At 41.9% G+C, this 24,160-nt stretch overlaps 1 protein-coding gene across 2 annotated transcripts in view; it reads right to left on the bottom strand.

The window, feature by feature from the left end:
• Window positions 1-478: 478 nt before the first annotated feature.
• The window catches only part of got1 (glutamic-oxaloacetic transaminase 1, soluble), a 74,688-nt gene continuing 51,006 nt past the window's right edge, over window positions 479-24,160 (bottom strand). The window contains exons 7-9 of one of the 2 annotated variants that reach the window (XM_072238943.1): window positions 21,744-21,909; window positions 13,932-14,074; window positions 479-2,826 (exon numbers count right to left, since the gene is read on the bottom strand). In XM_072238943.1, coding sequence (XP_072095044.1) covers window positions 2,681-2,826; window positions 13,932-14,074; window positions 21,744-21,909 — 455 coding nt within the window. In that variant the 3' untranslated portion in view covers window positions 479-2,680. Of the gene's footprint in view, window positions 2,827-11,416; window positions 11,623-13,931; window positions 14,075-21,743; window positions 21,910-24,160 lie in introns of those variants that run through there. The other variant, XM_072238942.1, reaches the window with a different exon arrangement.

Below are 24,160 nucleotides of genomic sequence, written 5' to 3'. Positions count from 1 at the left end.
AGACCATAAGATACAGGAGCAGAAGCTTTAGGCTTCAGTAGCTACCACACCCCCTTGTCTTCATCGGTTTCTCCTTGTTCAGAAGTACTGATGCCTTTCACAAGACACTACAATTTCTAGGCAAAATAATAGCAAGTTAAAAGGTATTAATAAAATGCCTTTAAATAATCACACTGACAGGGAAATGAGACGATGCAATTTGCAATCATGTAAATTTGGCTCAAACGGTATCAAATCTTTAAATTTTCTTCAAGGAGCCAATCTGATGGGTGTGTCATTGACTAAGAATATAGATAACTGTTAATATTGTCATATCATTATCATCTGACATCTCCAAAGAGAAAGAACCAGCGGGTATTTTGAGAGGCACTCCTTTGCAGTGAAGTGTACCTGTTGAAGAGGTTGGGGCACCACCACTCTCTGTGGACAACACCAGCATCTCCTTAAATTATGACAATAAATGAAAAGACTGGAATCATCATTTTCAAATCTTTAATTTTGTTTCGATGTGACATATTTATACATAGACTGAAATTTGCCAGACTTGTACAACCCAAATATTGTTGGGAATTTCTCAACACAATATAAGCAGTTTATAGCAAATGCATATGCTGGATCAGTTGTAGTTATTTGATCAATTATCGGCAGTCAATCATCCACCCATAGTATCATCAAATACTGCAGAACTGTAAAATGTAACATCTTCAAGGTGCAATCAGTTAAGAGATAACAGAATTATTTTCTTCCTTTCCATAACCATTTAATTTTGTTTTCCTAAATTAGACTCAAGTGAATTATTATTACATGTAAACTCAGCTAGAGAACATTCCCTATAGGAACTCCCATCTTTAAAGTGACATGGTAGTAACAAGACAACCCCAGTCTGGTTACATTCATTTGCTGTTCATTAACAATAATTATCTCAACTGATATCCAATGGCTTTTTATCTTCGCTAAGAAAAATAACTACTCAGCATGGTTACTGTTTTGAAAGTGCTATACAGGACTAGATATTTAAACCTGTGAATCACAAATACTATTTTCAGACTAAAAATCTGCAATTAATTTGTAAAGGTTTAGGATTATCTGACTCAGTTCTGATGTCGCTGCATTGCTCCCTTCAGAAACCTTCCTGAGTCAAACAGGTTAATGCCCTCACTATGCCTTTAAACCGTTTCAATATGGATTACGCCCAAATTAGTGATTCCCTACTGATCCTTCAGTCACATTAGCTAAATGGTTACAGTTCAAACTGCAGCAGTGTAAGGCCTCATCACGGCTGTATAATTATGGCAACTCAATCAAGTATAACAGGCATATAAACCTGGATGGAATTACTTCTCTCCCTGAGGTATTGATCCTATTCAATGAATTTTGCTTCCATTAGAGTTCATTAAGTAACAGGTCAAAGAAACGAGCCATTAGCCCATCAGCCAGTTTAGCACAGGATAATATATATGAAGTAAATGAGTTGCCCCCTCACATTGGCTAAGCTCCCTTGCTCCGAGACTGGACTGTTTACTGACAACAACCCTGGTCACTGTAAGGCAGGGGTTTCCAGCCTGGGGTCCACAAACCCCTTGTTTTATGCTATTGGTCCATAGCATAAAAATGGTTGGGAACCCCTGCTCTAGGGGATCAAGTCTTGACACGACAGATCAATTTGAGCGCATCTACAAATGCGTCTTGAAAATTATTGCATACTGCTGAATATTCACATCCACTGGAAGTCTGACAGTGCAGTTCACCTTGAAGCTTGCCACTGGCTTTGAGTGGGATTGAATAAACGATAACCTATGGACAAAAACTTTTCTCAACAGTTTATTCTATTCAATGCCTCACTTGCCCCATCTCATCATCACTCCTGTAGTAATTAAAAGCCTTTTTGCTTTCCTCCCTTTAAACTTTTCCAAGGTTTTCCTCTGGAAAAAGGAAACCACAAAATGTCAAAGACATTCAGACAAGTACAGGTCGACCTTCACTAATCCGGCACCACTGGGACCTGAGGAGTGCCGGATTAGTGAAAATGCCGAATTACAGAAGGATCACATTAAGCATAATCAGTGCCAGATTACAGGTAGTCGGATTAGTGAAGGTCGACCTGTATACGGAAAGGGAAGGCTTAGAAGGATGTGGGCCAAACACAGGGAGGAGCTTGGTGGCACCTTGGTCAGCATGGGCCAGTTGGACTGAAGGACAGTTCCCTACTGTGTGACTTTATGACTGTCAGAATTTTACAGTTTTACATGACCACTTTGCTCATGTTAAAAGGGAGATTTTTGTTTAAAAATTACGAATCTGTCCTTGGGGACTAGTTTAAAGGAAAAGTGAAAAAATAAACACATTTGCAAATATTCATAAAGTTTTAAAACTGACCAACCATGCTGTACACTGAAATTTCTAGATAACGTGGTGTGCAGTAATAACCGTAAAATAATATTTAAAAACAATTGAATTGTTCTACAATTATAAAGATAAAATTAAACATCCTGACTAGATAGTAAACCAAGGGATAGAGCTAAATTAGTGCTTCTCTATTTAAGTGTTAATTTCAGGGCTTCTCTCTCAATTGGATATTAGATGAAGTTAAGCATAAGGCATGAGAGACTGCAACACCAACAAACACCCACCATCACATGCACAGTCACATCTACAGATTCCTTTGGAAGCAAGTTCTTGTTCACTGGCACTGGCTGGCAGTCACTGCTTCCTTAATGGATTCTGCCACGTAATCCAGGTTGGAAGTGGTCAGACCGCACATGTTGATGCGGCCATTGCTCATGAGATAGATGTGTTTCTTCTTAGCCATGTAATCGACCTGAGAAGCTGTTGGGAGTGGTGAGGGAAGGGGAGAAAGCGGATAAATGGTCAGCATTTGTTTTTTCTCTGCAAATTCACCTTTAGATCTTGGTTTGTGAAATAGAAAACAATGACTAAAAACATATGCTTATTCAGACTTGGAAATCTGAACTTGGATGATAAATTATCCTATTAGTCTTTAAGGAAGAAGTAAAAGAATGTTTAATGTTCAACAAGATGTCAAAACAAATAATGAACTACTATGAAAAAGTCTCATATGAATGTTAAATAAAATAATCATAGAACTTCAGAAAGATACTCAAGGGTTAGTTCTCCTGCTTTAGGTTACAACCCTTGTGATATTCTGCTTCCTGGTTTACAAACTTATGCAAGTTTTGGACGAAGGGTATACACACAAACACACATTCACAGTTGCAAGAAAAAGTCTGTGAACCCTTTGCAGTTACCTGGTTTCCTGCATAAAATATGGTCTGATCTTCATCTAAGTCACAATAATAGACAAACACAATCTGCCTGAACTAATAACACACAAACAATTGTACTTCTTCGTGTCAATACAGAGAACACCATTTTAAAAAATCACAGTCTAGATTCAAAAAAGTATGTGAACCCCTGGAATAATGCCTTCTACAAACACTACTCGGAGTCTGTGTTCCAATCAATGAGATTAGATTGGACATGTGGGGTGTAGAGCTGCCTGCCCTATTAAAAAAACACACAAAGTCAGGTTACTGACAGTGCCTGCTCTCCTCAAGCCAGATCTGTTTATGTGCACCATGCCTTGATCAAAACAACTTTCAGGGGACCTTACAAGAAACGTAGAAGTGCATGAAGCTGGAAAAGGCTACAAAAGCATTTCTAAAGACCTGAATGTTCATTAGTCCACAGTAACATCTACAAATGGAGGAAACTCAGTACTTTTGCTACTCTCCCTAGGAGTGGGCATCCTGCAAAGATCACACCAAAAACAAAACGTGCCATGCTGAAGGAGGTGAAAAAGAACCCAAGGGTAACAACAAAAGACCTGCAGAAGTCTCTGGAACTTGCTAAAGTCTGTTCATGTGTCCACTATAGGAAAAACACTGAAGGAGAATGCTGTTCATGGAAGGACACCACAGAGGAAACCCAAGTAATGTGCATATTGTATATTAGTTTTCTCATAATCCCAGATTTTGGTTCCAAATGGTGCACTCTTCATTTTGTCCTTGCAATTTAGCTTTAAGCCAGATAGAACACAGAACATAGACCAATAGTACAGCATAGTCCGGCCCACAATCAACCTGCTCTAAGATCAATCTAACCCTTCCCTCTTAAACTGCCCTCCATTTTTCTATCATCCATCTCAGAGTCCCTTAAGTGTCCCTAGTGCATTTGTCTCTACCATCACCCCATGCATTCACCACTGTTTCTGTACAAAAAACAACCTATCTCCGACTATTTCTCCCCCCCTCACCATACTTTCCTCCAACTTTAAAATTATGCCCCTCATATTGGGCACTTCCACCCTGGGGAGAAAAGATCTCTGGCCTCTTATCATTTTGTACACCTCCATCAAATCACCTCTCATTCTCCTTCGCTGCAAAGAGTAAAGTCCTAGGTCGCTCAGCCTATCATAAGACATTCCTCACTGTACTCCTGAAGGCATGCGCAGGGTTATGTGGGGATATGTGACTGGGACCATTTGCCAGTCAGCCACTGGTGTATCGGGCAGTAACTAACTCAAAACGTCAAAAGCCAAACTGTTTCAGCATTACATTCACAATCGTCCAATGAACCAGAATGAAAGATGGGCTGCTGAATCCCAAGAAAATGCCTACACACTCTTGTTAGTTTACGAGAAACAGGTGAACTGTCACTCAAAAGTCAGATAAAAAAAATTCTAGAGGTTAGTGAATTTGCATATCTTATGAGGATAGGTTGAGTAAATTCATAGGATAGGGCTTTTCTTTTTGGAATGAAGGAGGGTGAGAGGTAACTTGATAAAGGTGTACAAGATGCTAAGAAGAAAAGATAAAGTGGACAGGCAGTCACTTTTTTCCTCAAGATGCAAATGACTAATGCAAGGGGGCATAGATTTAAGGTGATTGGAGGAAAGTATTGGGGGGATGTCAGGTAGTTCCCCCCCCCCCACAGAAGATGTCGGGTAGAGGCAGAAACATTAGAAACCTGAGGACACCTTCAAAAGGCAATGACTCAAAAAGGCAGCATCCATAATGAACGACCTCCATCATGTAGCACATGCCCTCTTCTTACTGCTACCATCAAGGAGGAGGTATAGGACCCTGACCATTTCAGGAACAGCTTCTTCCTCTCTGCCATCAGATTTCTGAATGGACAATGAACCCACAAACATTACCTCACTTTTTTTTGCTCTCTTTATGTACTACTCAATTTAATTTTTTAATATATTTACTGTAATTTATAGTTTTTATTATGTGTTGCAATGTACTGCTGCTGCAAAACAACACTTTTCATGACATGTCGGTGATATTAAACCTGATTCTGAGATATTTAAGAAACTCTTAAATAGGGACATGGATGATAGAAAAATGGAGGGCTATGTAGGCGGGAAGGTTTACATTGATCTGAGAGTAGGTTAAAAGGTTGGCACATCACGGGCTGAAGGCCTGGTACTGTGCTGTAGTGTTCTATGAATTGTGGCCTCTATCTGTTAGCAAGGTCACTGGCTTTTCTACTCAGAAGGGGAAAAGAAATCATGCAATCAGATTCCCACCACAATATGCTGACATAAAACAGTGTCCTGTGGTGTATTTGGGATCATTTGGTGATTGATGTTGAGCAAAGAGCAGAGGACAGATGCTGAAGGATGCAAAAAAAACATGAAAACTTGGATCTCGAGAAAGAAAAAAAGTGTGTGTGTGTGTGCGTGCGCGCGCGTTTCTGGCACACAACTGAACTGGTTAAATTCTGTCAGGCTATCCATGTCCCTATAAGTCTGGCAGGTTAATTCAGAGCTGTCAAAAGTTAGACACCGTGCATCTACCTAGCCCTTCAGATAGCATCACACAGAACCAGCTCTACTCTGAGACAGAGGAGGGTCCGAGTGTGGACTGTTTATCTGATACCTGGGGTCCTTTTCCAAATTGAAAGAGATACCTCCTCATACCATCAAAGGACCCTGGTGGTAGGTTATGTGTTCATCTAATTGACTGCTTCAGGGCACCAAAACAGACACTCTCAACAGACTCTCAAATTGCACAAGCTCTTTTACTAAACCAAACAGTCTGCTTCCCATTAAAAGTATGATGCAAAGATTTTTTTGCCCCTCTTTCTTGAATATAAAAATTTCAGCCCTTTGTGAATCTGCAATAATCCAAAGCAAAACACACAGGCAGAACAGCTGGATAACATTACTGCTTAAGGTATTGTATGGTCCAAAGATCGGCTGGGCAGGGGGAAGCTTATCAATTAGGGCAGTTGTTTTGAATTAAAAGGCATGTAAAGAGTGAAAGTGAAGTAACAGGGTCCTTTGTGAACCCAGTGAGCTGTGAATACTAACAAAGACTGCCACTATTCCACCAACACCTCTCACTGCGGTTTTCACTGTGACAAGCTCTGAAATAATAAAATAGAAAATTTCCTTAGACGTGAGATCATTTTATACAGTGATGATCCAGAGGATGACTAATGGTTTCAAGCTGGCAAAAGTGTCCAGACAACGTGTTAACTGAGAAAGAAAGCTGCATGATCCCCCATCTCAACATCTTAACACCTTTCATTCGTAATGAGCCAGCTCCCAACTCCAGCCTCTTATGTGGTCAATTTAATGCATGGCAAGACTCTGCAAACATTAATTGAAATGAATGGCCATAATGAAAAATGGTTTTTGGCACATTAATTGAGGTGGGTGTTCTGTCTCCTCTGCTCTGAATAATACCACAGGACCTGTACTAACTGCCTGAGCCAAGAGAGGGAAAAACAGATGGAACGTCCATGCAATGCCTCCAACTGAAAACAGACACATCCTATATGGAGTGGTTTTGCACGGAAACCAACAGCAAACTGAATTCCCTTGACGAGAGGGGACAGGAAGCAACAGACAACAAATAAAAACAAGGTAAGTGTTATCCCTCAGCAGGAAGTGTATGGCTCAGATAAGACCCACCAATGGTATTTTTGGAAAATTGCTTCATTTATTCAAACAGTGAAGCCACCAGTTCTGTACTCCAGTGGGGAGCTGAGTTCGAAGGAGCAGCTGGAACTCCAGAGAACTGAGTTCCCATCTGAAAGTAATCCATCACTCAGATATTTTCGAATTTAAAAGCAAATACATATTGTTTGCCAATAAGGAGAAAGTAAACTGGCATTACTTGTTAATTGCATATGGCACCAATGAAATATTATTTTCTAACACACACACACAAACTGCTGGAGGAACCCAGTGGATCAGGCAGCATCTATGAAGAGGAAGCAACAGTGTTAACGAAGGGTTTCAGCCGTAGTGTCAATTGTCTATTCTTTTCCACAGCGCTGCCTAACCTGCTGAGTTCCTTCAGCATTTTGTGTGTGTTGCCCTGGATTTCTAACACCTGCAGAACCTCTTGGTTTGAAGGCACTGACAAATTAAACCTAACACTGGAGAATCTGGGAATCTAATCTAATCTACCAAAATACATAGGCTCCTGATGCAGGGTTTTGACCTGAAACGTCGACGATGCTTTCCGACCCCTACACTGATGCTACTCAACCCACTGAATTCCTCCAGCAGATTGTCCCAAGTGGGTGGGGAAAGTCAAGTGCTGGAGAAGAAAGTGGACCTTTGGAGAAAGGAGAGGAAGAGGGGACCCGGGGGAAGTAACAGGCCGATGAGAAGTAAATGGTCATAGTGAGGAATAGAGGAACAGGGGTGGGGGGAAGTGTGGTTACCAGAAGGAGAAATCGAAATTCATGCCATCAGGTTGAAGGGCACCAAGACAGAATATGAAGTGTTGCTTCTCACCCTGAAAGTGGCCTCATCTTGGCACACCATGGACTGACGGGTTGGAACAGGAATGGGAATTGGAATTAAAATGTTTGGCCACCGGAAAGTCTGGCTTGTAGCGGACGGTGCGGGGGTGGGGGGGGGTGCTGTACGAAGAGGTCCCCTTACTTACAACAGGTCTCATCACCAGACACAATAGGCGACAGCAGCAGATTCAGCTGAAAAGACCGTTTGAGGCGCTGAATGGAGGTGGGAGAGGGGGCGTATAGGCAGGTGTGGTGCTTAGGCTGCTTGCAGGGAAAAATGCCTGGAGGGAGATTAGTGGGGACGGACAAATGGACAAAGGAATTGCGTAAGAAGTGACTTTCATAGAAAGCGGGCGGTGGGGAGGGTGGAGGTAAAGATATGTTTAGTGGTAGGATCTCTTGGGAGATGGCGGAAGTTGAAGAGGATGCAGAGGCTGACGGAGTGACAGTTAAGGACAAGAGGGATTCTATCATTATTAAGGCAGCAGGAAGATGGGGTGAGCCAGGAAATGGAGGAGATGCAGGTGAGGGCACCATCAATAGTAGAGCGAGGGAAAACATATTCTTTAAAGAAAGAAGACACCTATGATATCCTGGAATGGAAAGTTGCATCCTTGGAACAGATGCAATGGTGGTGAATGCATTATGATCTCGCAACTTGTTGTCTACCTGCGATGTAACTGTAACACTTTATTCTGCATGCTGTTATAATTTTACCTTGTAGTACCCCAATGCACTGTGTAATGATTGGATCTTGTACGAGGCAAGAGTTTCACTGTACCTTGGTACATGTGATAATAATAAACCAATTCTAATTCCAATAGAAAATAACAGATTAATATCTCAGTTGCCATTAGAATTCTAATTTAAAATCCAGAACTCCCAACACCAGAATTTGTAAAGACTGATCTGGTAGGTCATCTTTTATACTCATTCTATTCACAACTCTCAAACCAAGCCTGGGTGTTCAGATGGTGTCACTAAGCTAAGCAACTCAGAGGGCAATGGATTCAAACTAACTCTTCCAGAACTAGTGGCTACAGAATGCAATGCAATATCTTACCAAATCATCTCCCAATGCCACAACCCATAATGCTAAAGAGAGCAAGAGTGGGGCCATTAAAAACAATGCTTCCTTTCTTAAAGTGTGCTGGCATTGGAGAGGGGCTAGAAGAGGTTCACAAGAATGATGTCGGGAACAAAAAAGCATTAATGTATGAGGAGCAATTTATGGCTCTGGTCTTGCACTCACTACAGTTCAGAAGAATGAAGGGGATCTCAATGAAATCGACCAAATATTGAGTGGCCTGGATAGAGTGGACCTGGAGACAGTGTTTCCAATAGTAGGAGAGTCTAGGACCAGGGGGCACCTTTAGAAAGATGTCCCTTTAGAACAGAGATGAGGAGGAATTTCTTTAGCCAGAGGGTGATGTATCTGTAGAATTAATTGTCACACACAGCTGTGGAGGCCAAGTCATTGGGTATATTTAAAGCAGAGGTTGATGGGTTCTTGATTAGTAAAGGTGTCAAAGGTTACTGGGAAAAGGCAGGAGAATGGGGTTGAGATAACTCAGCCATAATTGAACGGCAGAGCAGACGAAGGGCCAAATGGCCTCATTCTGCTCCTATGTCTCAAAGTCACAACACAACATCTTATCATCTCCCAACTAGTGTTAAAACAAGAACATTACAAGCAATGCTTCCTTTCAAGAATAGTGTCCCTGTCAAACTGCAACCTGTACTTCTAATATGGACAACGAGGGTCTGCGAATCCAGGGAGCTGAACCTTGAGCTCCTTCTTAAGGAAACTGGATGCATTATATCAGGTTCTTCCACAAACTGAGCATGAAAAACAATGCCCCCAAAAATATATCCCAATGCCAACATGCTACCCACTGACCAACAAATGTGAAGAATCACACAAAGCAGAGGGAGCGGGATTGATTACACAGCACGTTCCACCATGTTGTGGGACTGCTGCTCAAGGAGCATGTCAGATGGAATGACCTGCAGTGACAGTAAATGAGCACTGCCACAACACTGCTCAAATCATTGCTCAAATACGAGGCTGTGGATCACACTAACTGTGAAACAAACCCACTGCCACTCCCAGTTCCAGACTAAAATCGTTTACTGTATTTAGTTTTATTTATTTGAGGTACAGCACTGTAATGTGCTGCCCAATTACACCAATGTGACCAATTACTTTGGAATGTGAGAGGAAACCGGATCACCCGGAAGAAACCAACGAGGTCACACAGAGAACATACAAATTCCTTACAGACAGGGGTGGAAATGAACCCAGGTCACTGGTGCTGTAATGACATTATGCTAAAAACTATGTCACCGTGCTGCCCGGAATACAATTATTGTAAGTCTTCCTCCTGAATCCATTCCTTCAAAGGATGAATCTAGCAACACCACAAGGCATTAAGTACCAAACCTAAATGGCAGGTCTCAGACTCAAGTGAAGATGAAGAACAGGGCGTGATCTCCTCACCTGAAATACATTTTTGTTTCCTTTAAGCCTTCTTTTCAATTCACACAAACACAAGGTCAGCTGAAGGGGGAAAGAAAGTGATCTTCAGGTGACCTTGAAGATTACAGAGATAGGAGAGCTTTGGAGGGCTATAGACTAACTGGCTGGGAATTACAGTCAGCATGGACAAGTTGTTTCTGTGCTGCCTGACTATGACTTTAAGACAATTCTTCAGTTAACAGGCATTTAGCATGAGGGATGGGGATGGAGTTCCAACCTCGCCGTGGACCCTTACCCGAACCAGCAGCCATGAGGGGATTAGAGAAAGTGAATGCACACAGTCCTTTCTCCCCCAGGGAAAAGGCAATCAAAAACTCGTGGGCAAGATGAAAGGGGAACAATTTGAAAGGGGCCCGAGGAGTAACTTCTTCATGGAGAAGGCAGTGCGTCTATGGAGCAAGCTGCCAATGGAAGTTATTGAGGCTAGTTCAATATCAATGATCAAATGGCAAATATAGTTACTCGGAATATGCTGGGTGCAGCATGCAACAAAAAAAAACCCATCAACAGTTACAAGGAATTATATAAAAATAATTATATATGAAATTTTTAAGATATTTAAACGACACCTGAACAGGTATATTGGATAGGAAAGCTTCGGAGGGATAAGGGCCAAATGCAAGCAACAAGCAGTAGCTTAGATGGGGCATTTTGGTTGGCATGGATGACAACCAAAGGTTGCGCCTGTTACTGTGCTGTATGACTCAATGACTTTAATCACAATAGGAATCAGAAGGCCACCAGGCACCCCCTGTCGCGAGGCCACCTTTGCAACTCTGTTGTTGGTATAAACTGTTCACTCTCTCATTCTGGTCCTAGGCACAGCAGTTCTCAGAAGTCACAGTGCAGAGTCTTGCCAACAGTATTATCACTCCCCCTCTTCCTTCCAGTCTTTAACTGTTGAACACCAAGGTTCAAAATATGCTACAGTGTCCTGGGTTGGATCAGAGCATTATCAATGATAACCCCCACCATCCAGCCCATGCTCTCTTCTCACTGCTGCCATTGGCACAGGTGCAGGAGCCTTTGGTCTCACACCAACATGCTCAGGAACAGTTATTAACCGACAACCATCAACAACCTGAACCAGGTGTGTTCCCTCACTCACCTCGACACTGAAATAATTCCACGACTTACGGGCTGACTTTCAAAGACTCCACAACTCTTGTTCTCAGTATTCTTATTTAATATTATGATTAGTTTCTTTTTGTATTTGCACAGTTTGACTTCTTTTGCACTTTTGTCAGTCTTTGTGTGTAGTTCTTCATTGATTTTATTTGTTCTATTGTAAATATCTGAAAGAAAGCGAATCTCAGGGTTGTATAAGGTAACATATATGTATTTTTATATTAAATTTACTTCTTATTTAGAGTTCCAGCGCAGGACAAGCCCTTATGGCCCTAAGAGTCATGCCACCCTACAACCCACCTACCTAACCCTAGCCTAATCATCAGAAAATTTACAATGGCCGATTAACCTACTAACCAGTACATCTTTGGACTGTGGGAAAAAACTGAGTACCCAGAAGAAACCCATGTGGCTTTGAGCAGTCACTGTACTACAATACTTTGAATATAACCTGTTAACTACATAGACGAGCAAAAAAAAGGAACAAAATCGCTGAAAAAGGTGAACTTCATCCGCAGATCCCCCACCTCACTCCAACTCCTGAGGCAAACAGAGTGAACACTGGAAATGGTGCACAGGACAAATTCTAGCAGATAGGAAGTTTTTGTTTGGAATAAAAGCCACTGCATTCTTTAGAAATAGCTAGAGAGAGCTCAGTTGTTTGGAGACTCCTGCAAGACAGATGCTTTGGCAACAGCATTTTTGAAGGTCTTTGTAAGAACTCTTCTGGCTGCTCAGAGCTTTCAACACAATTAGACTGACAATAAACAGAGACGACCCCAGGCACATTCTATAATGGTGTGTGCAAACTCTGCAGCTGCTGGCAATAAATGCTACAGTGAAAATCTGCAAAAATTTCCGAGCTATTTGCCAGGTGCACTAACGGAGGACTGGACTAGTCACAAGAATTGGGAACAGCTGAAGATCCCGGAGTCTAAACTGCAGCAGGCACTTGGCACCAGCCAAGATCTCAAGTACCACATGTTAGAGGAGGCCTATGCAACCTCCTCTAAAACCTGCCCATAGCAAATTCCTGCAACAAACCTCAAGGCATCGCTCCTCACTTACTCCCAGTATTGCAATTTTCAATACATGCCTGCAGAAAATAGTTGGATTATTTCTTAGGTGTTTTAAAAAACAACTGATTATGAATTGTCCTTGTAAATTCCCATCAACACTGCCACTCACCTACACACGAGGGACATCTGACAGTCCTTCCCCTCCCCTCTTCTTCTATTCCCCCACTCTGGCCTCTTGTCTACCTGCCTATCACCTCCCCCTGGGTCCCCTCCTCCTTCCCTTTCCCCTATGGTCCATTCTCCTCTCCTATCAGATTCCTTCATCTTCAGCCCTTTACCTCTCCCACCCACCTGGTTTCACCTATCACCTTCTAGCTAGCCTCCCTCCCCTCCCCCACCTTTTTATTCCCGCATCTTCCCCCTTCCTTTCCAGCACTGAAGGAGGGTCTCGGCCTGAAATGTTGACTTGTTTGCTCATTTCCATGGATGCCTCCTGACCTGCTAAATTCCTCCAGCATTTTATGTGCACTGCTCTGAATTTCCAGCATCTACAGAATCTCCTGGGTTTATGGTCGATTAACCTCTCAGTTGCCATGTCTTTGGGATGTGCGAGAAAACGGGTGCATCCAGATGAAACCCATGATATCACAGGAAGAACATGCAAACTCCATGCAAACAGCATCAAAGGTCAGGATTAAACCCAGACCATTGAACTGTGAGGCAGTAACTATACTTGCTGCAGTACTGTGCTGCGTGAGTTTTAGACCAGGTCAATTCAGTGAAGAGTAGATGGCATAAGTCACCCAACTTCAATATCTGCTTACAGGTTTCCTCTCCTCATTGTTCTGTTGGAAATCTCTGTATACATTAAAACATGCTTAAGATAGAGAACTTTGAATGTTCCGAAGAAAGGGCAGCATGGTAACGTAGTGGTTAGCACAATGCTTTACAACACCAGCAATCCAGGTTCAGTCCCCATCGCTGTAATGAGTACGTTTTCCCCATGACCACATGGGTTTCCTAGGGCTATTCCAGTTTTCTCCCACATTCCAAAAATCATGCAGGTTAGTGTTAGTAAGTTGTGGGCATATCTAGGTACTGGAACACTCGCAGGCTGCCCCCAGCACATCCTCAAACTGTGTTGGTCATTGACATAAACAACGCACCTCACTTCACACGACAAACAGAGTTTTAATCTTAAACACAGGACATAGTTATCAAGTATTTAAGCCACTTTTTGACCAAAATATGTTGATTGGTGCAAAGTGAAGACATTACTCTGTGTTCATTATATTCCATCAGTTTAAGTATCAATCTTAGGTCTCATTTTAAGCTACAGACTAATTCAAATCCAATGAGCTGAGTTCCTATAAATGCTATCTACACATTCCTACAATTTTCTGAGAAGAAAATCAAATGTAAATGCAATGCAGCAGTCCTACAGTCTAGATACATACGGTTCAGTCCTGTGAAGCTGAACATCCCAATCTGTTGGGTTATGTGATTCCAAGTGCCGGGTGTCCCCAGTTTCTCCAGCTTTTCCCTCAGTTGGGATCGCATCAGAAGTATTCGGTCAGCCATTGTCTTCACGTTACCTGTCCTGGAGGGGAAAGGGTTAAGAGAGAATCAGTGAGCATCACATACCTGGTGTGATCATACACCTAGAAAAGTCCCAGGTTTGACTCTGCTATGTGGTGAGTGAGCCAATGGCACACTAGAATACAGGACAGGAACAGGACCTCTGGCCCATGATCCAAGCTGCCTGCATTTCAGGCGCCTTCCACACTATGTAAAATATTGCCTTGTAAATCTCCTTTAAACTTTCCCCTGCTCTCCTTAGAGTTATGTTCTCTGGTACAGTATGTAATATTTCCACCCTGACTTTGTAGACTTGATGAAAACACAAAAACTGATCTCAGTGTTCCTGACTCAGCACAGATGCTACCAGAAATTTTTATTTTCTTTAATGTTTCATTTGGTTGTGTGTGTGTGTGTGTGTGTATATACACACACACACACACACACACACACACACACACACACACACAACCAGACGACAATAAACTTGAACGAACTTGATTTCCTGTGCCTTTAAACTGTTAACTGCACTTCTTCAGATGCACCTTTAACATCTAACAACTAGTCCTGATGAAGGAACTTGCCCAAAACGTCAACTGTTTACTCCTCTCCATAGCTGCTGCCTGACCTGCTGAGCTCCTCCAGCATTTTTGTGTGTGTACCTCTAAGATCCTCCCTTTCTTGGAGGGAAATCTCAAATCTTCACCAAACACGCTTTGCCAATGAATGCATCAGTGAGCATTAACATGTGCTCTGCACCAGTAGTACATGAGAAAACAATCAGTTTGCAAATAGTTGTTGCTTGGCAACCTACTAGAAATCACCGCCAATTATTACTGGTACTGTGGCATGTGAACTTGGATAATGGAATAATGGCTCTGAAGGGAAGGAAGATGAGACTGAAACTGCAACCTCCTGTGTAGGACTTGAAGGTAAAGGTGCATTAGTGGATTTGGAATCAAATAAGGAATAGGAAATCAAGTTTTTTTTTCCTGCAGGACATTCCCTAAGGCTCAGTTTAAAATTAAGGACCTATAGGATCTATCAAGAAGTTAGAAAAAAACACTAAACTTATGGCATAAACCTCCAAGAGGACCACAACCTTGCCGTGGTTTGGAGGCCTGTGTGCCTCAATGACCCAGAGAGCTATGTTGGCTGAAGTCAAGGCTTTATGCTTTGGCTCTTGGTAGGATCACCCATGCCAAACAGGTCTAAGGTAGAGGCCAGACTAAAAGCGGTCCACTGGTCCTCCAGGTTCAGGGGTTCAGCTCAAGGCTAACAACCCTGACTGATAAAACAAAATTGTTACAGAAGCAGCAATGAAGATTCCTCCTACATCTGAGTGTGACGGTATTCCTGAGTCTCCACCTGGGACTTGCGTGACTGACAGTAGTGAAAACCGAGAGGATGCATGAACACCGCCAGAGATGGAGAACTTTCAGTGCTACTCTGAACACCAGTGGCGTAATTAGCAGTAAGTTATGACATAAACTGAGTAAAAGATTCCATATTCCATGCTGGTAGTTATCAGCATGGTTCAATAAATTTAGTCAAGCTGATGAACTAACACTGCTGAATGTTAATCAGAATACTATATGAAAGATATCAAAATTTTAAAATGTACATGTTAAAACAGTAGCAAAAGAATTACAGATATGCGTGTGTTCAATGGTCCTTTGAAAAATCAGCTGGTTTTCAATGGGAAAATCCAGTGGCAAAGCTGGAGGATTCAAGTGTTGGGTGTACAATATAAAAATAAATAAATTATAAACCTACAACAGGTAGTTTTGGAAGGGGCACACTGACTGAGTACTGTCATCATGGTGTCTATTTTCAATACTCCAAATCTGCCCTTTGACACATTACTGATTTCCTTTATTTGGCTACTGGCAACCACACCTTCAAAAACATGGACCCAAAGAACTAGAATTTAATTTCTAAATCTGGCCAGCTCTTTCCCAGAGAGTCATAGAATTATTGAACACCATAGACTCCTTGGCCCATCCAGTCAATGTCACGTTATTATTCTTCCTAATCCCAACGACCTGCATCTGACCATACCCCCCCAAATGAGTCCCATCCCTATACAGTAGCCATCCAAATTTCTCTTAAAGATTGAAATCAAGTCCACGTCCACCAATTCCACTGGCAGCTCACTCCACACTCCCACCATCCTGACAGAAGTTGTTCCCCCTCAGGATCCACTTGCTCTTCAACTAAGTTTTTTATCATCTCTGTATATATTTCAGCAGGTTATTTATATAACCATTTGTTACATGCTGTCAATCTCCTGTGGCTCGATATATACAGTATGCGTATAATCGGCAGAATATGATGTAAATTTCCATGATAATGCCAGAGAAGTCTAAACCAAGAATGTTACTCAGCTATTAAAAAGCAAGGAAGATTTAAATCAAAGCAACCAAATGCGGTTTGAATATACACTCAGTGGCTGCTTTATTGAGTACAAGAGTGGAACCCAGTATGGTCCACTGCTGTTGAAGCCTATCGACTTCAAGATCCGACATGTTGTGCATTCAGAGAGGCTCTTCTGCACACCACTGCTGTCACATGCTGTTATTTAAGTTACTGTTGCTCTCTTGTCAGCTTGAACCTGATTTGCCATTCTCCTCCGACCTCTCTGATTAACAAGACATTTTCTCCCCAAAGAAATGCCACTCACTGGATATATTTTTTCTAGCACCACTCTCTGTAAATCTAGAGACCGTTGTGTGTAAAATTTCCAGGAGACCAACAGTTTCTGAGATACTCAAACCACCCCATATGACATCAACAATCATTCCACGGTCAAAGTCACTTAGATCACATTTCTTCCTATTCTGATGTTTGCTCTGAACAACAACTGACCACGGTTGCATGCTTTTATGCACTGAGTTGTTGCCACATGAATGGCTGATTAGATATTTGTATTAATGAGCAGGAGGATAGATGTATCTAATAGTGGCCATTGAGTGTACATACAGTACTGCCTCATTTTAATACATAATTTGATAATTATTTGTAGTTTAAACGCAGCTTAGGATGGAGAGATGGAGAAGGAGTTGATCCTGTTTCTCTGCATTTCAGGCCAAAGAGATGGGACATACAGAGTTACTGCAACATTGTGCCACCCACTGACAGGGAGGTGCAGGTACAGTGTGACAAGCTCATGGAAGGCTCCCATCACAAAACAATTTATGATGGCAAAGTAAATGTAACCAGAAGATGACAAAAACCAAAAGAAAGTTCTGTAACCAGGGAGCGTAAGAAGATAGGTGCAATTTGCAGGTTGATCAGTAACCCAGAAGTCGAAGCCTGGCGGCCGAAACCTGCAACAGTGACGTTGATCAGAGAAGAACGGCCAGACAGGAAGGCAATAGTAACTCGAATCGCCATGTGGGTGTGCAGAAGAGGACCTCTGAACGCACACTATCTCAAACGTGGATGGGCTACAGCAGCTGAAGCCCACACCAGATTCTGCTCCTGTAACTAATATAGTCAGTATTTTTATTTATATTTTAAGACACAAAAGCTCAAAAGGAAAATGCATACATGAGTGACAAACAAGAGAAATTAAAGGTAGTATTAAATCAAGAGAAAAAGCTCACAAAATTACCAGGAATAGCAAAAGGCTTGAGAACAACCAATTCAGAAAGAGACAGGATGCAAAAGTTGACTTGGGAGAAGCATAAAAAGAGACTGTGAAAGCTTTTATCGGTATCTATAAAGGGGAAGACTAGCAAATGGCAAATGTGGACCCCATCAGAGAGAGGGGAAAGCTTCTAAATGGCAGGGGAAATAATATAGTTATTTCATGTATCTTCAGAAGGAAATCATACAAAAGCTGCCAGATATAGCAGTGAATTACGGGTCTGTCAAAAATGAAAAACTGATGGACATGCATTAGGTTTAAAAAAAGTAATACTATAAATCTAAAAACTGTCTGTGATGTTGCTGCAAGTGAGTTTTTCATTGCACTTGTGCAGATGACGGTAAACTTGATGGAAGAACTCTGTGGGTCAGGCAGCATGTGTGAAAGCTGTCACGACTGTGGGTGTTCAGGTAGAGACTGTGCACCAGGGTGCTCCAGCAGTTTTGTTTTTTTAAAACTCAGGATTCCAGCACCCGCAGTCTGCTGTCTCCATGCATTAGAAGCTGGGGTGCTTCAAGAAAAACGTTTAATTGCAGTAAGGGGAATTATGAGGCTATCAGGCAGGAACTTGGAAGCTTAAACTGGGAACAGATGTTCTCAGGGAAAGGTACCAAAGAAATGTGGCAAATGTTCAGGGGATATTTGTGTGGAGTTCTGCATAGGTACATAGCTGCCGGCAATGTGGTGCACAAGAGCTGTAGTATATCTAGTCAAGAAGAAAAGCTTACAAAAGGTTCAGAGAGCTAGGTAATGTTAGAGATCTAGAAGATTATAAGGCTAACAGGAAGGAGTTTTAAGAAGGAAATTAGGAGAGCCAGAAGGGGCCATGAGAAGGCCTTGGCAGGCAGGATTAAGGAAAACCCCAAGGCATTCTACAAGTATGTGAAGAGCAAGAGGATAAGATGTGAAAGAACAGGACCTATCAAGTGTGACAGTGGGAAAGTGTGTATGGAACTGGAGGAAATAGCAGAGGTACTTAATGAAAACTTTACCTTAGTATTCACTATGAAAAAGGATCTTGGTGATTGTAGTGATGACTTGCAGCAGACTGAAAAGCTTGAGAATGTAAATATTAAGAAAGAGGATGTGCTGGAGCTTTTGGAAAGCATCAAGTTGGATAAGTTGCCGGGACCAGATAAGATGTACCCCAGGCTACTGTGGGAGGTGAGGGAGGAACTTGCTGAGCCTCTGGCAATGATCTTTGCATCATTAATGGGGACGGGAGAGGTTCTGGAGGACTGGAGGGTTGCAGATATTGTTCCCTTATTCAAGAAAGGGAGTAGACATAGCCCAGGAAATTATAGACAAGTGAGTCTTACTTCAGTGGCTGGTAAGTTGATGGAGAAGATCCTGAGAGGCAGGATTTATGAGCATTTGGAGAGGTAGGAATAGTCAGCATGGCTTTGTCAAAGGCAGGTCGTGCCTTATGAGCCTGATTGAATATTTTGAGGATGTGACTAAACACATTGATGAAGGAACAGCAGTAGATATAGTGTATATGGATTTCAGCAAGGCATTTGATAAGGTACCCCATGCCAGGCTTATTGAGAAAGTAAGGAGGCATGGGATCCAAGGGGACATTGCTTTGTGGATCCAGAACAGGCTTGTCCACAAAGAGGCAAAGAGGGGTTGTAGATGGGTCATATTCTGCACAGAGGTCAGTCACCAGTGGTGTGCCTCAGGGATCTGTCCTGGGACCCTTACTCTTCGTGATTTTTATAAATGACCTGGATGAGGAAGTGGAGGGATGGGTTAGTAAGTTTGCTGATGACATAAAGGTTGGGTGTGTTGTGGATAATGTGGAGGGCTGTCAGAGGTTACAGCGGAACATTGATTGGATGCAAAACTGGGCTGAGAAGTGGCAGATGGAGTTCAACCCAGATAACTGTGAAGTGGTTCATTTTGGTAGGTCAAATATGATGGCAGAATATAGCATTAATGGTGAGACTTTTGGCAGTGTGGAGGATCAGAGGGATCTTGGGGTCCGAGTCCATAGGATACTCAAAGCTGCTGCGCAGGTTAACTCTGTGGTTAAGAAGGCATACGGTGTATTGACCTTCATCAATCGTGGAACTGAATTTAGGAGGCCGAAGTGTAATGTTGCAGCTATATTGGACCCTGGTCAGACCCCACTTAAGAGTACTGTGCTCAGTTCTGGTCACATCACTACAGGAAGGATGGGGAAACCATAGAAAGGATGCAGAGAAGATTTACAAGGATGTTGCCTGGATTGGGGAGCATGCCTTATGAAAACAGGTTGAGTGAACTCGGCCTTTTCTTCTTGGGGCGATGGAGGATGAGAGGTGACCTAGTAGAGGTGTATAAAATGATGAGAAGCAATGATCATGTGGTAGTCAGAGGCTTTTTCCCAGGGCTGAAATGGCTGCCACAAGAGGGCACAGGTGCCTGGGAATAGGTACAGAGGAGATGTCAGGGGTAAGTTTTTTTACGCAGAGAGTGGTGAGTGCTTGGAATGGGCTGCCAGCAACTGTGGGGGAGGTGGATACGATAGGGTGTTTTAAGAGACTTTTGGATAGGTACATGGAGCTCAGTAAAATAGAGGGCTATGGGTAACCCTCGTAATTTCTAAGGTAGGGACATGTTCGGCACAGCTTTGTGGGCTGAAGGGCCTGTATTGTGCTGTAGGTTTTCTATGTTTCTAAGAGGATGAAGACAGTCTGAGTGAAATGGTTAGGAGGGTTCAGATGGATTGTAATATGAAAAAATATGAAAAGTAGAGTATAAACTATAAGAGACTGGGTAATGTTGATGGTTAAAGGAACCTGCTTCCTATTTTCTCTCCTCCCATTTACTTCCATGACACCTCCGATGCCTGCCAATGGTTTCTAATTCCCTAGACCAAACTGACTCATTTTCTTATGTGTGCTGAAAGCACAGCTATAGGTTATGGTGTTCTCCATTAAGCTGTAGGATCAGCAATATTATCAGTGCCACGATAGCGTAGCAGTGAATGCAACGCTACTACACCTCGGGGCATCAGAGTTCAATCCTGGAGTGCCCTGTAAGGAGTTTGTACATCTTGTCCTCTCTGTGGAATGTGTGGGTTTCCTCCAGGTGCTCTGGTTTCCTCCCACAGTCCAAAGATGTACTGGTTAGCAGGTTATTTGGCCATTGTAAGTTGTCCTGTGATTAAGCTGGGCGGTGTGGTTCGAAGGGGTCAGTAGGGCCTATACTTCATACTCTACCTTGAAATCAGTAAATAAATAATTTCCAAACCTTTGTCTGACTCCCAAAAGTCTGCACTTTGTTTTATGCAATTTATTACAACTTTAGATCTCACTCCCTACTACCGCACTTTGGAGTAACTTCCTAAAACTATTTTCAGGTTTACTTTGGAAAGCCCTGCCAGTCCATATTCAGATATTTAAACATTTCTTAACATCTCTGGCCTTAGACAAATTAGTGTCAAACTTGCAAATGTAAAATCAACTGTAATGGAGAAAGAGGGAGAATATTTTCCTACCTCTTCAGAGTAGGGAGTTGCATCAGCTTCATGCTAACAAGTATAACAGATGCCAATACATCTTTAGCTCTCACTTTCTTCAAAAAGCATTTAAAGAGAAAGAGTTTCCAGCAAACAAAAGTTAATAAATTAATGTTAATTAATATAAGAATCAGACTAGATATAATAAACACAAGAGATTCTGCAGATGCTGGAAATTCAAAGTAATATACACAAACGCTGGTGGAACTCAGTAGGCCATAGATGGAGACGAATAAATGGTTGACTTTCCGGGCCCGAAACATCAGTTGTTTATTCTTCTCCGTAGATGCTGCCTAGCCTACTGAGCTCCTCCAGGCGAAAGAAAACAATTTTATGCACAATGCATCTTAGTATGCAATAGGAGCAGGTTCATTAAATCAAAAGGAAACTTGAAATATACCAAAGGAAAGCAAAGACGAGCATAAAGAAGAACAAGGGTTGGAACTATTTGGGCTAGTGTTTTTGTCAAAACGCCTCTACATGCACAGTGCTATTCCAGTGCATTTTAAAACAGCTCTACCACCATGCACTCACCATTCTGCAAAGAGATCTGGATCATTAAGTGTTGTGGTTACAATACGAGCTCCTTGCGCCGGAGGGTTTGACCATATTGTACGGATTATTTTCTCCATCTGAGATCGAATCCGTTTCACGTTGTCACTGTCCTTTGCCACAATACACAGATTTCCAACTCTCTCATCTATAGACAGGGAGAGAAAAGAAACAGATCAAATCTGGACTGACTTTTTACAGGAGCAATTCAGCTCATCCACTGCAGTCAAGCCATGTGTGTCCAATTAACTTCTGATCCAGTTCCTTCTTCAAAACCATGCAATCTTGATTATAACTAAGCGTGTAGTGTAAGATTTGCCTCACAGGTTTATTTTCTACACAGAGTGGTGGGTGCGTGCCAGAGGTGCTGATAGAAGCATTAGGGACATTCAGGAGATTCTTAGGTAGGGACATGAATGAAAGAAAAACTGGAGAGCTATGAGAGAGTGAAGGGTTAGATTGATCTTAGGTTGGCACAACATAATGAGCCAAAAGGCCTGTGCTGTGTTGTACTATTCGATGTTCTATATTCGATCTTCAACATCCCTTTGAAAAAAAGGTAAATATACTGTAAATGCCTTCATTGGGAGTCAGCCCTCAACTGTCATGAATCTAAATTCTTATTTTGTGGTTAAAAGATGATTGCTTGTAGGTCAAGTGATGCGGTGATCACAATGAACAAAAAGAGCAAAACATTTTGTTGGATAAACAGAGCGAAATGTTTAAAAGCTTCTTTCTAAAATCTTAACTAAGTAATGTTTCACTTGGATATTTCCCAAGGCATAGTGAATATTATTAAATAGTTCTCTCACCTTTCCACAAAGAGACCTGTTTCATTAAGCAGCGTGGCTACTAGTGGCTAATACTTTTCATTAATGTGTATCCTGGCCCACCCAATACAGACCAACCATCATCTAGCCAAAGGGTATAACAAAATACCCTTGTGGCCTAAACTGGAAAGGAACAATGGGCCGCTATTCACGTCAAAGCTTGTTTTACCATTCATTGAAAGATGACTTAAGTTTTCTTCATCCGCCTTGTTTCTGTCAACTTTTAATACTTCTGGGCAATCAAGTTTGACATTTTCAAATCTGAACCTGGGTAAAGATGTCAGTCCTCTGTGAATGGACAAGCTTTAAAATTAAAATCAAGTCAACTATAGGAGGAAACAGTTTCTCACTACCTCAACATCAAAGATCCCACCATCCAGGTGATTCCATGTCTTGCAGCTACCATAGGGCAGGAGGTACAGAAGCCTTAAGTTCCACCTCACCAGGTTCAAGAGCAGCTATTTCCCTCCAACCATTCAGTTTTTGAACCAGCTGACCAACCCGAATAACTACAGTTTAGCAACACTTTGATCATTTTTCACTAAACTGGACTTTTGCTCCAATTGCTCTGTAATTGATGTTTTCCTCGTGAATGCTACTTATCGAATGCTATCTTCCTGTAATGCTTTTGCAAGTCAGTTTTTCATTGCACCCGTGCATACATGTTCTTGTGCAGATGACAATAAACTCAACCTTGACTTTCTCTAACATTACCCTAAACACTACACTTGTCAGGCCTGCATACGCCAGCCCTCCCAGCTAACAGGTGTTACCTGCCATCACCACCCGCAATCTATTTAAACCCAGCTCTCATCCATAATTCATGTTCACTCATAGGAACCAGCCAGCCTCAACCAGTTGTTTCTAGTCTTGGTGTGCTGAGGATCTGTTCTCCCTTACCTTGTGGCCCTTCATGGCTTGTTATTTTACAGTAGTGGTCACCAATCTTTTTAAGCCCAAGATCCCCTACCTTGACCTTAGTGAAAGGCAAGATCTACCTACTAAATCGTTTAGAGAAAAATCAGCTCAGATTGTACTTCCAATTTGAGGCCTTTTATTTGGGCTAATTGTATTTGAATTACACAAGTTAATTCAAACAAGAAAACACTGTAACTAGCATATCAAACAGGCCACAGCTGTCTTTAAGAATATTACAATACTTCACACCTTTAATTCTAAGTTTCATTATTTAATTTTATTTCAACATGAAAAATAAATGAATAAAAATTGACTGTTGCACTCAGTGTGATGACTGGGGCTGAATAATTTCTGCTAGTTCCCTGAAATTTGGCTCATAACTACAGACAGCCAGTCTGAGAGGTGTCTATCAGTAAGACAGCTCCTGTACTTAGATTTAATAATTTTCATCTGTGAACATGCAATTTCACATAGATAAGTTAACCCGAAGTCGGCACTGACTTTTAGTGCTATAAAACCAACGCACACACTGCGCATTGCTTGGCCCCATCAGTAGTAAATGCCACCAGGTTATGAATGGGGATGTCATTTTCACAGACATATTTTTTTAACTCATTGTAAATATCCTCACCTCCTGTTCTCTCCTTTAAT

The sequence above is a fragment of the Mobula birostris genome, chromosome 21, assembly GCF_030028105.1.
Source record: "Mobula birostris isolate sMobBir1 chromosome 21, sMobBir1.hap1, whole genome shotgun sequence".
NCBI lineage: Eukaryota > Metazoa > Chordata > Chondrichthyes > Myliobatiformes > Myliobatidae > Mobula > Mobula birostris.
Note: the sequence above shows the minus strand (reverse complement) of the source record. Positions and strands in the feature narration are given on the sequence as shown.